The sequence below is a fragment of the Marmota marmota genome, unplaced genomic scaffold (assembly GCF_001458135.2).
Source record: "Marmota marmota marmota unplaced genomic scaffold, marMar, whole genome shotgun sequence".
Taxonomy (NCBI): Eukaryota; Metazoa; Chordata; class Mammalia; order Rodentia; family Sciuridae; genus Marmota; species Marmota marmota.
This window is the reverse complement of record NW_026000142.1, coordinates 12,120,182-12,133,556: the sequence shown is the minus strand read 5'-3', so window position 1 is coordinate 12,133,556 and position 13,375 is coordinate 12,120,182. Positions and strand designations below refer to the sequence as shown.

General features: G+C 37.4%; 1 protein-coding gene across 8 annotated transcripts in view; it reads right to left on the bottom strand.

Moving 5' to 3' along the window:
- Positions 1 to 13,375, bottom strand: part of St7 (suppression of tumorigenicity 7) — a 250,355-nt gene that overhangs the window by 49,632 nt on the left and 187,348 nt on the right. For all 8 annotated transcript variants that reach the window (XM_048786023.1, XM_048786024.1, XM_048786026.1 and 5 more), the window contains one exon: positions 10,909 to 11,023. In XM_048786023.1, coding sequence (XP_048641980.1) covers positions 10,909 to 11,023 — 115 coding nt within the window. The remainder of the gene's footprint in view (positions 1 to 10,908; positions 11,024 to 13,375) is intronic.

Below are 13,375 nucleotides of genomic sequence, written 5' to 3'. Positions count from 1 at the left end.
ACGGTATACTTTAGGAGTAAATCTGTGTTTCTTTATCACTTTCAACCCACAACACAAAACAATGTTTAAACTATAATTAGTAGTCAGTGTTTGCTGAATGAAATCCTGAATAATGTACTAAAATCTCAAATCCCTTCATAGCGGCATCCTTCTATTTGGAAACAATTTAGCTCCTGGAAACCAAATTGGTCAGTGTTGTTGGGGGTTTTAAGAGAGAGTCAGAAATGCATTATTTCTCAACATGTGTTAACCACATTTGTCTTTGTGGAGTCCCAGCACAATGCACTGTGTTGGTGCACTAATCTAGATATTGGTTTGAAACAGCAGTGGAATACTTCCTTCCTGCAGTAGGAAGAAAAAAAATGTAAAAGCCGAAACAAGGTTGAAGAAAAGTAGAAGAATCTTTGGCTAGAACAAGGAAGGCCAGCCACACCTCTCCTTGCTCCTTAAGGACCCTTTATTGGAAGGATTCTGCTGCAAGTAAAGGTCATCATAGGGAGAATTCCTCTGTAGTTTTCAAAACTCATAAATGGCTCATAATAGCAAAAATCCAATGCAATAATCTTGGGGAAAAAAACTTGTGGGGTAAAAGTTTAGATAGGATAAAACAATTTTTAGTGATTTTTTTCAGCTAAAAATTTCTTCAGTTCATCCAAACTGTAGCTTAAAATGAATTATTACTGTTCCTATGCATGAGATAAGTCAATTGAGGGTCAATTTTCATATCTATGTTTCTAAAGTTTTTCAGTGGTAGTTTCCAACAGATAAATAAATTTCAAAGTTCTTCACAAATGAAGACACTATGCAATAGCGGCATGGACATCTACTGATTCAGTCATTGACCACAGATGCTCCAAATGACTACCCTATTACACAGAGGTCTGAGATTAAAGGACATAGGGCTTACTCTCAAAGAATTCTTTCTTTGAACTGGTTATAGCAAGTTCCTAACAGATACACTGCTTCATCTTCATCAAACACATCACTTGTGTTTGTTTGTGTGTGTGTGTGTGTGTGTGTGTCTAACATCTTTATCCATTAGCATGAAAACATGGTGACACATACTAGGTCATATCTATATCTGCATCCAGAAGCACCTTATAGTATCTTTAACATAAGGATTTGATAGATCTTTTATGGAATAATATGAAAAAAAATCCTAGTTACTCTATGTAACCTTTTAGGATTGTAAAGTACCAAGTGCTGGTAGAATACCCCAAATTGAAAATCCAAAATCCAAAATGCTCCATTATCCAAAATGTTTTAAGCACCAAAGAAGTTTTGAATTATGGAGCATTTTGATGTCAGATGATCAACTATACAAACATTCCAAAATAAAAAACCAGAAAAACAAAAAACAACCTGAAAAATCTGAAATAGTTGTGGTTCCAAGCATTTTGCATAAGGGATACTCAACATGTATCCCTTTTCTTGGCCAAGCAACAAATTGACCAGACATACTTGAAGTTCATGTTAGTCCAACACATGTGTCCTTCACAGATGCTTCTGGAACCATGAAAGAGACAAACAAAAATGGGGGCGGGGAATGAAGACAAAAGCGGCCCACCTCTTCTTCGTAACCTGTTTGTGGATTGTGATGTGCTGTTACTATTCCATTTTTTAATGTGGATGTGCTACATAAATTTCTCTCTTTACTCCTATTTATGATATTATGCAAAGAAGACAATAGAACTACAGAATCCCTTTGCCCCATGATCAAAAAATCAATTCAAGGCCCTCTTTCAACCAGAGGGGAAAATTCACTGAAAAAATAAAAAGGATTGACACACAAGAACCCAGAAAAAAAAATTGCCACCTGGGATTTTGATGATTCAATTCGGAAATTCTACATGACCTTAGTAATTTTGGTCAGGAGGAAGGGCAGGCTACACACGTTCAACTACACCCAGAAAATTTCATTGTATGCTACAAAGCCAAACACCAGATGTTATTGCAACTTTTGGACTGGATTGCCCATGGAGGTCTGTCAGAGGGCCCGCTTCTGTGGCTGGTGCCTTGAAGCCAAACACGGCAGTTTCTGTGGTGCTAATGGCTGGCTGGGGAGGAATGCTACCTTGGTAAATTAGGATAACTGGGCAATAAGGATTACTAAAGCCAACATAAATATACAGGGTTTGTGAATGTATCAACTATGTGAATTACAGATGTATGCATTCATGGAATGTCTTCTCCATCATGAGAGAAGTTTCCCATGCACACAGACCTCATTGAAATGACATTTGTCATCAGAACTCTTATAGTCCTTCACCTGACAGCCTATCATTTGCTTTAAAGTGACCTTTAAGGCTAGTCCTCTTGGCAGATCTACCTCTTGGTGTCCCAAACAGCAGAGTATTTAGCCCAAAGCTTTGAAGAGCTATCATTTCTCAGCAACTCATGATTATTTTCTTCTTAGAAGTAGCAATGTGGTTAATTTGCTCATCTTTTACCTAAGGATTATCTTCAAGCACATTCTTGATCTTTTAAATAACAGCAAGCCCAGAGAAGGGAGCTAGTCTAGGTTTAGAGCTGCTAAAAGGGATTGGCAGCACTCCAAACCTTTTTTTTTTTTTTTTTGCAAATGTAGTCTAATTTTATAGTGAATGTTTCCAAAGTTGCTTGTGCCTGTGGCATCAAAATTCACATCTTACACTTGACCAAAAGACACTGTTTTGGAGGTGTGGGCAGCCTGACATATAGAGTGCTGATTAATACAGATCTCATTCCCTGGTCTTCCTGACATCTCAAATCCCTCTATCCTTGCTTACTCCTCAAACATAAATGGAAAACAGACTAACAAAAAGACAGGGTATCCAGTGACCATTTCAGTGATGATAGTTAAATAACTTTTGCTGATTATAAGGCCTCAGGCCATGAAAAAGGTTTATGAAATTTTTACTTATAACTACATGCTTACTCTGCAAAACAATATCAACAAAAAGCTTATTCTCTGAATAGTCTGAAAATAGGTTCCCTAATGGATTTCTTTACAACTTCTGTTTTCAATATACTGTGATGAAAATATTTCCTCCAGTGTTAGAAACACACCCCATTCTAAAAAGTATACCCTTTGCATATGACCAGATGGCAGATAATAATGATAATTTAGGATGAACTTGATGGCATCAATAAAAATGGTATTGATATAGTTGTTGCATTTATATATATTCATGATAATAAAAAAAGACCAGCTGTTCCTTACAAAGAAGTTTTTGCCCCCAAATTTAGGACAGTCATGAAATGATTCAATGGCATAAATATCCAAAAGAGCTTGGATCTCTATTTCCATTGGTGCAAATTACTCAAAGGCTGAAGTTGTTCTGAATGCAAAGAAATGATCTGTCTTTTGACCAGGAATAAAAATCCCTGGCATTTCTGTTTTCAGGTTTCCAAAAATTTAAGAATTAATGGAGATAAATTTAAGTATTTGAGTTCTTATGAAATATCAGTATGTATCTTATTAGACACTTGAAATGATTTTAAAAATAGGCCATGACACTGCCTTGTGAGGGAGAACAAAATTGGGCTCTTATTCTCACATTTCAACTGACATTTTGTGTATGGTTTTCTATTTTTTAATTAATTATTTATTTTAATTAGGTTTATATGACAGAAGAATGCATTTTGATTCATGTACACAATGGCAGCACAACTGTACATTTCTATGGCTGTACACAATGTGGTGTCTCACCATATGTGCACTCATACATGTACCTAGGGTAATGATGTCCATCTCATTCCACCATCTTTCCTGCTCCCATTTCCCCTCTCCATGCCTCCCTCCCTTTTGCCCCATCAAAATTCCTCCATTTTTCCCATGTTTCCCCTCAGTATGGATCAGCATCCACTAATCAGAACATTCAACCTTTGGTTTTGGGGGATTGGCTTACTTCGCTTAGCATGATATTTTCCACGTCCATCCATTTACCTGAAAATGCTATAATTTTATTATCTTTTAATGCTGAGTAATATTCCATTGTGTGTGTGTGTGTGTGTGTGTGTGTGTGTGTATATATATATATATATATATATATATATATATATATATATTATAGTTTCTTTATCCATTCATCTAGTGAAGGGCAACTAGGTTGCTTCCACAGTTTATCTATTGTGAATTGAGCTGCTATAAACATTGATGTGACTGCATTACTATAGTATGCTGGAATAGCTGGTTCCATTCCAAGTTTTCTAAGGAATCTCCATACTGCTGTCCAGTATGTTGCACCAATTTGAAGTCCTACCAGCAATGTATGAGTGTGCCTTTTCCCCCACATCCTCACCAACATTTATTGTTGTCTGTATTTTTGATAACTGCCATTCTGACTGGTGTGAGATGAAATCTTAGAGTAGTTTTGATTTGCATTTCTCAAATTACTAGAGATGTTGAACATTTTTTCATATATTTGTTGATTGAATGTATATCTTCTTCTGTGACGTGTCTGTTCAGTTCCTTAGCCCATTTATTGATTGGGTTTTTTGTATTTTTGGTGTTAAGTTTTTTTTAATTCTTTATATATCCTGGAGATTAGTGCTCTATCTGACATGCATGTGACAAAAATTTGCTCCCAAAATGTAGGCTTTCTCTTCACTTCATTGATTATTTCTTTTGTGGAGAAGAAGCTTTTTAGTTTGGGTCTGTCGCATTTATTAATTCTTTATTGTATTTCTTGTGCTTTAGGAAGTCTTGTTAAGGAAGTCAGATCCTAGGCTGATGTGATGAAGATTTGGGCCTACATTTTCCTCTACTAGGCATAAGGTCTCTGGTCTAATTCCAAACTCTTAAACCATTTACTTCTCTCAATATGTTTTATATTTTTCTGCTTAACCTATCTTTATTCAAGTTGTTGCTCCTGCCATGAATGCCTTCCAAGTTGTACTGGTATTTGTATTTGCAAATCTGCTTCAAGACTCAGAACTACTGCTATGTCATTAATGAAAACATCCCAGATCCTGATCTCACCTTCTTCCTCTTCTTTCTGTGCCCCATCAGGGTCAGAAATAATCTCACTTCTGCAATTCTAAGATAATAGTTTTAAAAATATCCCTAATGTTATTTATCATATCCTATATTTGTTCAGAACATTTATGCATATTTAGTTCCCTGATAAGGTTAAAATCATCTTGAGACCAAGAACCATATTTTAATTGATTTATTCCACATATCATTATGTATTTCTTAGTTTGAGGATATGCACATATACAAAATAATATATGAATGAGTACATAACTAATAAAAGGGAATAGAAAGTATCCCTTTACTTTAATTGTAATAATACTGTAGGCTGAAATGGACAGTCTTTTAACATCACGGTTTAATTATAACTGTTTTTGTAGTCTTAAATTATCCACTATAACTGCTTTTAAGTTGCCTTGAGAAGATGTTATATCAAAGTAAGTGCTGGGGATTGAACTCAGAGCCTTGTGCATGCTAGACAAGCACTCTACCAACTGAGCTATGTCCCCAGCCCAGCTGGTTTTCTATTTTTTTTTTGTTTGTTTTTTAAACCACAGAAGGTAATTTATATCTTGAAAAAAACTTTGTGGCTACAGACTTTACTAGAAGTATTTGTGCTTGTGTGTTCTTTTTTTTATTAGTTGTTCAAAATATTACAAAGTTCTTGACATATCATATTTCGTACATTTGATTCAAGCGGATTATGAACTCCCATTTTTACCCTGTATACATAATGCAGATTCACATCGGTTACACATCCACTTTTTTACCTACTGCCATACTAGTGTATGTTGTATTCTGCTGCCTTTCCTAACCTCTACTATCCCCCCTCCCCTCCCCTTCCATCCCCTCCCATCCCCTCCCTTCCCGTCTTCTCTCCCTACCCCATCTACTGTAATTCATTTCTCTTTTTTTTCCCCCTTTCCCCTCCCTTCCTCTTATATGTAATTTTGTGTAACAATGAGGGTCTCCTTCCTTTACCATGCAATTTCCCTTCTCTCTCTCTTTCCCTCCCCCCTCTCATCCCTGTTTAGTGGTGATCTTCTCATGCTCTTGAGATTGATCAAGAATCATGAGGTTCAGGAGTAGCAATCTGGGTTCTTTAGAGTAGCTAACAGTTTCTGAATTCTTAATTTGTATATCCCATGAAGTTCTAAATACTTACCAGGAATTAAACTACTTTAATCCTCCCAACAAATTATCAACTGTGGGATCTTGGGCAATTTGCTTAGCCTTTCCAAACCCTGATTTCATTTCTAGAGAACGAAAGAGAGGCTTAGAAGATTGATTTGTTTGAGTTCACTCAGTGAGGACTGGAAGGGCCAAGCAAGGACCCAGTCCACTTCCTCACCACTTGCCATGGCTTCTTTTTAGAATTAACCAGACAGGCAGAGCTGGATGCTCCCAAAGGTACCCTGTAGCCCTCACATTCACTTGCACCATGTGATTCTTCTAAAACTTAAATGCACAAATGATCATGAATAAGAAATGCATGAATCCTTTTCCAAGCTACCACTCTAATCTTTGAGACTGACCCTTCAAACTAGGTGGCCTATAAATGATTTTTTAAAAGCTCATAACAACTGCTACAATGGCTTCAAATGAAGGTTCTGATGAACTCATGATCTTGAAAACATTGCTATCTATCTCTATAACAAATGTATGACTGAAAAAAAGGGTGATAAATCACAAAATAAATGATCACTACACATCAACTTCCCTTTGTGAGAAAAGAAATCAAATACAAATTGAAGATCGTTTCAGGAAAAAAAATAAGCAAAAAAAAAAATGACATACATTCATTTCTTAAAGAACGATTAGAAAGAAATCTCACAAGACAATTTGGCATCACCAAAACTCTGCACAACAGCCCTAGACCACGTAATTCATGACTTTAAGGATGAGAGGGGCAGAGCATGTGGCTTCGGCAAGGCTTATGTTTATAGGAAACACATGGGATTTATAGCTGCTGGATCTGAATGTGAATCCCAGCCCTGCAGTTGTCTAGGAATGTGTGGTCTTGCAAGTTACTTCAACTTATAAACCTCAGTTTCTGCATCTGCTCAAAATGGAATTACTGCCTCATGGCAAGTTATTTGATGGTACAGATAATGCCTATGATATGCTTGGACATGAAAGTTTCTCAATAAATTGTAGCTAATAATAACAAGTACAATGGTATTGGTAATTTAAAAATATATATACTGTCAGCAGCAGAGAGAGTAGGTGCTGGTTAGTACCTCAACCTGGAGTGGACCCCTTGGTTTGTATCCTTGGCTCTCCTTTCCTCGTGGCATTCATATTGTATTTAACAATGATCTCAGTTGATCTCGTTTCTCTCATACCATCTACATGCCTTTACTTTAACATCTTAGGCTCTTCCTGAGAGCAAGGTACTTCTCAGCCACACCACAGCTAAAAAGTGGAGCTAACAAATAAACTTATGATGAGGATAAATGGGTTCATCTGTGAAAGCTTAAAATCATATATGACACAGACACATTATAAGAACCAATTAAATGCTAGAAAGTGCTGTTGCTGATGTTGTTGTAATCATTTGGTGAAGGTCATTATAGAACCAGGACCAACCACTTGGATAAAAACTGCCCCATATAATGTTGGTTAATAAATTGGAAATAGAAGAGTATGAAAATTCTTGGCAGTGAACAAGTAGTGTTTCAGACTAATAGCCAAAATAATAAAACACAAGATGTTATCTCAAGGGCAAAACCAAAATTAGGTTGCAGATTATAAGGAGGTTCAATCAATTAACCGGGTAATCCTAGTAGAGACCCAGGGTTTCCAAAGTGCTTCACTATAAGAGGAGTTTGAGAATATGAAAGATTTTGAGACTCAAAGCCAAATTTTTTTTAATGATAAAGAATAATGAGGCAAGGAGAGTACATATTGCTTCCCCCCCCCCCAAAAAAAATCCTTTTTTCCCTGTGTCTTGCCATTTTTCTAAACCCTTTTTTTTTTTTTTGCCAAGGTTAGAAAAATAGCATTGATCCCACTGTGTCACTTCCCCACATACCACTTAAGACATTCAGCTACCTAAACAAATGCAATGAACAACTGCCATTCTTATAAATCTTCCAAGAAACAGCTATGCAACTAGAGAATCCTGGTTTGCAAAGATAACATATAATCCTGTTGCTTTGGGTGTGGCTTTGTGCAGAGGGATGTAGGGGCTGGAATTTAAACCACTGCCTCCAATATCTCAGAGATAAGAATGATGACACTTGAGCCAGGGTGAAGAACAGGGTGTCCCTACAAGCTGTCTGGCCTTCAAACCTTCTGAAGCACCTACTACTTTGCACAGGGCCCGATAAGAGGCCAGCAGCCCAGTCAAGATCCTTTGGGTCTCCAGAAAAAGTAACAGGGAGGAACTTGAAAGAACCCACTTCAGGGTATGGGATGAGGAACAAGAGGCATGTTTTTCAACAGTTGTGAGTGGTTGCAGTGCACCCCTCAAGAACAGTAACTTCAGCAGCCACTTCATTATATTTCTACTGTAAATGATACAGGCCTGAGCCAAGTCAGCACCAAAACTCCCTACAGAATTTAGTGGAGGTTAGGTCATCTGCACTCTATTGACAACTGCTGAACTGAAAACCTCTAACAAGGCATCTCAGCAACAGTATGTGGCCTGCCACTAATGAGGCTCTTTTTCCATGAATAATGAACAAGAACATCATCTCTGTTGCCAGGTACACAACATAAACAAAGCTCAACACAGGCCCTTGATATGGTGAGTTTGTCCATTTGCAACAAAGGAATTTTTCAAAGTGTGAGCCAAGTTTTAGTGGAGGGTGGGACAGGCTGTTGTAACAAATAATATGAACATATGTTATCAGAATCTAATAAATCAGCTTTTGGTTATTGTGGAACAGAGGCTGTGCGATGGGACACAGGGAGACAATGAATAGCTCCAAATGAGTTCATTTTTTTATTTTGCAATCAGTTTTATAACACAGGCTGATGATTTCTGTAATGAACTGAGATCTTCATGAAAGGACTCTTATGAGACGTGTGATCCCCAAGGCACTATTGGTTAAACCTTTATTTCTTACGCCTTGATATATCAGGCTGAGTACTGGTCAGCAATGGGATAGGAACACTGGAACCTTGTTGTGGCATCTGGAAAAGTGCACTGCCACCTGAACCCATGGACATGGGACTAGGTTTCTTTGGTATTAAAAGAAGCTTGGGCTTGGTTGTGGCTTAGTGGTAGAGCACTGACCTAGCATGTGTGAGGTACTAGGTTCAATCCTCAGCACCACATAAAAATAAAAAAATAAAATAAAGATTCATTGACAACTAAAAAAGAATTAAAAGAAGAAGAAGAAGAAGAAGAAGCTGCTGCTCAATGTGAGGGCACTGTGGCTACAAGAAAGCCCCTTAGTTTAGGCTCTCAATCTTAGACCACTGTTCAGCAGAACAGTAAAATTCCAGCACGTAAACAGAGAATAAAAGTGAGCTGACATGAAGGCCAAACAGTCTTTATTTTGTATACTTTAAAGTGTTCCACAGATACTTTTCTTTTTCTAAAATCAGTTCCATACTAGGTAGCATTTATCTTCTTACACAGGGTGTTCATGTCCACATAGCAAAAAGATGCCATCACTGGCAGAGGGCATTTAGTTCCCACCAATTTAAGCAAGAATTTGAGCAAAACAAAAACAAAAAGTCTCAAAAGGCCTCAATTCGCTCAACTGTAAGGAAAACAGCTCCAACCCATTTCAGAGATTCCTTATGAAGAATTTTGTGAAATTTTATGAAAAATAAGACCTAAATGAAAGTTTGCCCTACATGCTTGACGAATTCCTGAGACTTTGTGATCTGAAAAATTCTTTAAATGAATTAAACATGCTTACTAAAGAAAGAATATCTTATAAAACAAAACCAAAAAAGATTATGCAATATAAGTAACACTCCATAATATTCATTTTACATGCAAACACATTTATTTCAGGGAGAAAGTCAACAAAATAAGACAGAATAATATGAAGTTCTGCAGAGCTTCTAGTAGTTAGGTCATGACAGGTAATTACGCAGATAATTTTTTTTGTATATGGTATTAAGAATTAAACCCAAGACTGCTTTATCCCTGAGATACACTCCTGGTCCTTTTTACTTTTTTGTTTTAAGACTGGGTCTCGCATAGTTACTGAGGCTGGCAGCAAACTTTCTATCCTCCTGCCTCAGCCTCCCAAGTCACTGTGATTATAGGCATGAGCCATTGTGCCTGACTTATGCAGATAATTTATGTACAAAGAATCAAATGGTGAGTTCACAAATAATGGTAATATGAACAGAAGAGTTTAAAATCTCTAGGATGTACCAGTTAATCTTCTGGTTTTTTAAGAACAGCAACCAGAATGGTGAAGAGACTTTAAAGCCCATTCTAAAAAAAGGATTGGGGATATTCTGCTAGTGAGGAAAAGACCTAGGGTAAAACAGACAGGATTTTATCTTCAAATATTTACTGAGCTGTCACAAGCACAAGGACTACTAGCCATTCTATATTGCTCCAGACCCTCAACATGACCAACAGGTAGTGCTCACAGGGAACCAATGTGGTGCCACAGCAAGACCTCTAACAGTCAGTGCTGTCCTAGACCTCTAACACTCTGCTGCCAGCACAGTGACTCCTGACCATGAAGGAATAAAGCAGAGTGAATATAATGACCTGCTGGGGAGAGAGCACCAGGGGAGTCTGTGGGGAGGGACGGAGAGGATTGGGCACAGGCCACATGATGTTTCTGCCCCTACTAAGCATGAATTTCTAAAGATTCTATAAAACACCATCATGAAACTGGAGGTAAAATTCTTTGAGAAGAGAATTACCTAGCTGCTGTGCTACTTGAAATGATCCTTTCAGTTTAGTCACTGGGACATGTCAAGAAGAGAGCGAGTTCTCAAGAACATACAAACAGCCAAGGACTCACCGTCATATTTTGCTAAGACTGCCTGAACGTCAGCATATGCTTGAAGTTCCAGAAGGGCTTCTAAAAGATTTTCATGGATGTTGAACATGCTCAGAAGAGGGAACTCCTTCATTAACTAGAAAAGAAGACACCAAGGAATATACAACATGATGTTTGGATATATACAGTGAAATGATTACTACAGTCAAAACATTTTAAGAAATAAATATTTCTCTTTTTAAAAACATTTTTAAACTTTGTTTTATTAGTTTACTTTTTCATATGGTGCTGAGGATCAAACCCAGTGCCTCACACGTACTAGGCAAGTGCTCTACCACTGAGCCACAACCCCAGCCCAGATTTTTAAAAATTTTTTGTACCAAGGCTTGAACCCAGGGTCTCATGCATGCTTGGCAAGTGCCCTACCACTGAACTTACATCCCCAGTCCTTTTCTTTTATTTTGAAACAGAGATCCACAAAGTTGCTGAGGCTGACCTGGAACTTTTGAGCCTCCTGACTCAGTTGCTAGGATTACAGACATGTACCACAGAATCAGGTTTCTTATTTTTTTAAAGCTATTACCGAAGCATGATATTTTTCTAGCATAAAAGTATAATTCATAATACTGGATTATAAGTTTTCATATTATTATGTTTTAAAACCCAAATAATTTTTTTCTATTTTTTTCCTGAAATTTTAGAAAAAATGGAACTCTGGTTATAGTTTAATGTGCTTGTGTGTTTCTAGAGTTCAAACTCGGGGCACTACCATGGAGCTATACCCCTAGCCCAGAAAAATGGCAGGTTTGACTTTGTGAGACTCTACTTACAGTGAAGAAAATCCAAAAAAGAAAGATTTTCATAAAAAACTGAAGAAGATGGTCAATAATGACAAAATGTTATAGAGAAACCAAATAAGGTAAAAGCTAAAAAATAACTCACAGGCTTTCCCAGATCAGTGGTAAGCTTGTTAAAAGCAGTTTGGATGAAAGCCAGAGAACAGAAGGATAAAAAATCAGGCACTATTCTTTTGAGCATCCTGGGGGGCAAAGGTAAGGAGAAAAAAGTAGAAAAGTAGCTAGAAGGTGACACAGTTGAGAGAAAATTTATCAGTAGGGACAGGGGTGGTGGTCAAGAAGGAAGTTCACAAGTTCCTGCCTGGTGGCCTCAATAAAATAGGAGTCAAGATTGTCTTCTGAAACAGGGAGTACCTGGTGGGAAGAAGTTTAAAAATAGGAGTGAATTAGTGGCTAATCTAACTCACAAAGGAGAAGAATAATTATGTGAAAATATAAGGATGGCGAAGGCCATCTCCAGGACCCAAAGAATTGCAGACCATGAATTTACAGAGGCTACCACTGCCATGGTTGTTGAGTCCCAGCTAGCAGTGGTCAGCAGTCCAGTGACAGCAAGACATCTAATGATGACGTTGAGTGTGGGCAGACCAGATTAGGTTCCATGAAAAGTCAAGGAGCAAGAGAGTTGGCTGTAATGGTGAAACAATGGTTAAAGGAATGGCCCAAACCTTCTAGGTTAGATGGAGAATAAGTGAGGGCCAAATGGAGTTAAAATAAATAAAATTAAACTTCATGGGAAAGCAAAGATAAAGAAGAAAGGACCAAGAATTTCAGAGTAAAATCTTATCTTAGAGAAAGGTATCTCGTTGTAAAAGACGATCAGATCCTTCATAAAGCACTCGTATATTTATGCTCCTCCATTAATCTCCCAAATGGATCAACTGATTTCTACTATAAAGACTTCTAAACAATTGATGATTCTTTTTTATGTCAACATCTTTAAAGCAATTATGCTGAGAGAAAAACAGGCTAATCCACTGCCATGGAGGAACTAAGTGGATGCACTGCAGGGACTTCTTCCTTTATTAGGAACATTTACCATATTGTTTTGTTTTTGAAAGCCAAGAATCATTTACCATATCTTTAAAAATAAATAATTTTCTGGAACCCCAAAGAGCATCATATTACCAGTGAAAAACACCTATCAAAAGGATCATGTGTTCATGACTGACAGTCTGAACCCCACTGAGGGACCTGCAGTATTTTCATTGTTAGTAATGGAAGTGAATGAGATGACACCACGCATTGTTGCTGTTCTGCAACCAATAAAAGTATTTCTTGTTCTGGTTTACTTTGATTCTGGCTGACATCACCCTTCAACTTCTTTCTCGCTAATTAAAGTTTGTTAGAATGAAAGCTCTCTGCCACTCAGCAATTGGCAACACAATAAAGGCATTCTCTAAACTGCAACATTTAAACATTTAGTGGCCTTGACCAATTCCTCAGGTAACATCAAACTTCAAGGAAACCAATCACATTCTGTAATTTTAAAACTGTATTTCCAAATATTAGTTGCTAAAGATTAAAACTTGAGTTTTATTCGAACCCAGTCAGACCCTGTGCACCAATAGGGCAGTCTCAGATAGTCTAAACAGAACTTTTGTGAGGGCTTGAGCAGCTGCTCTTTCACC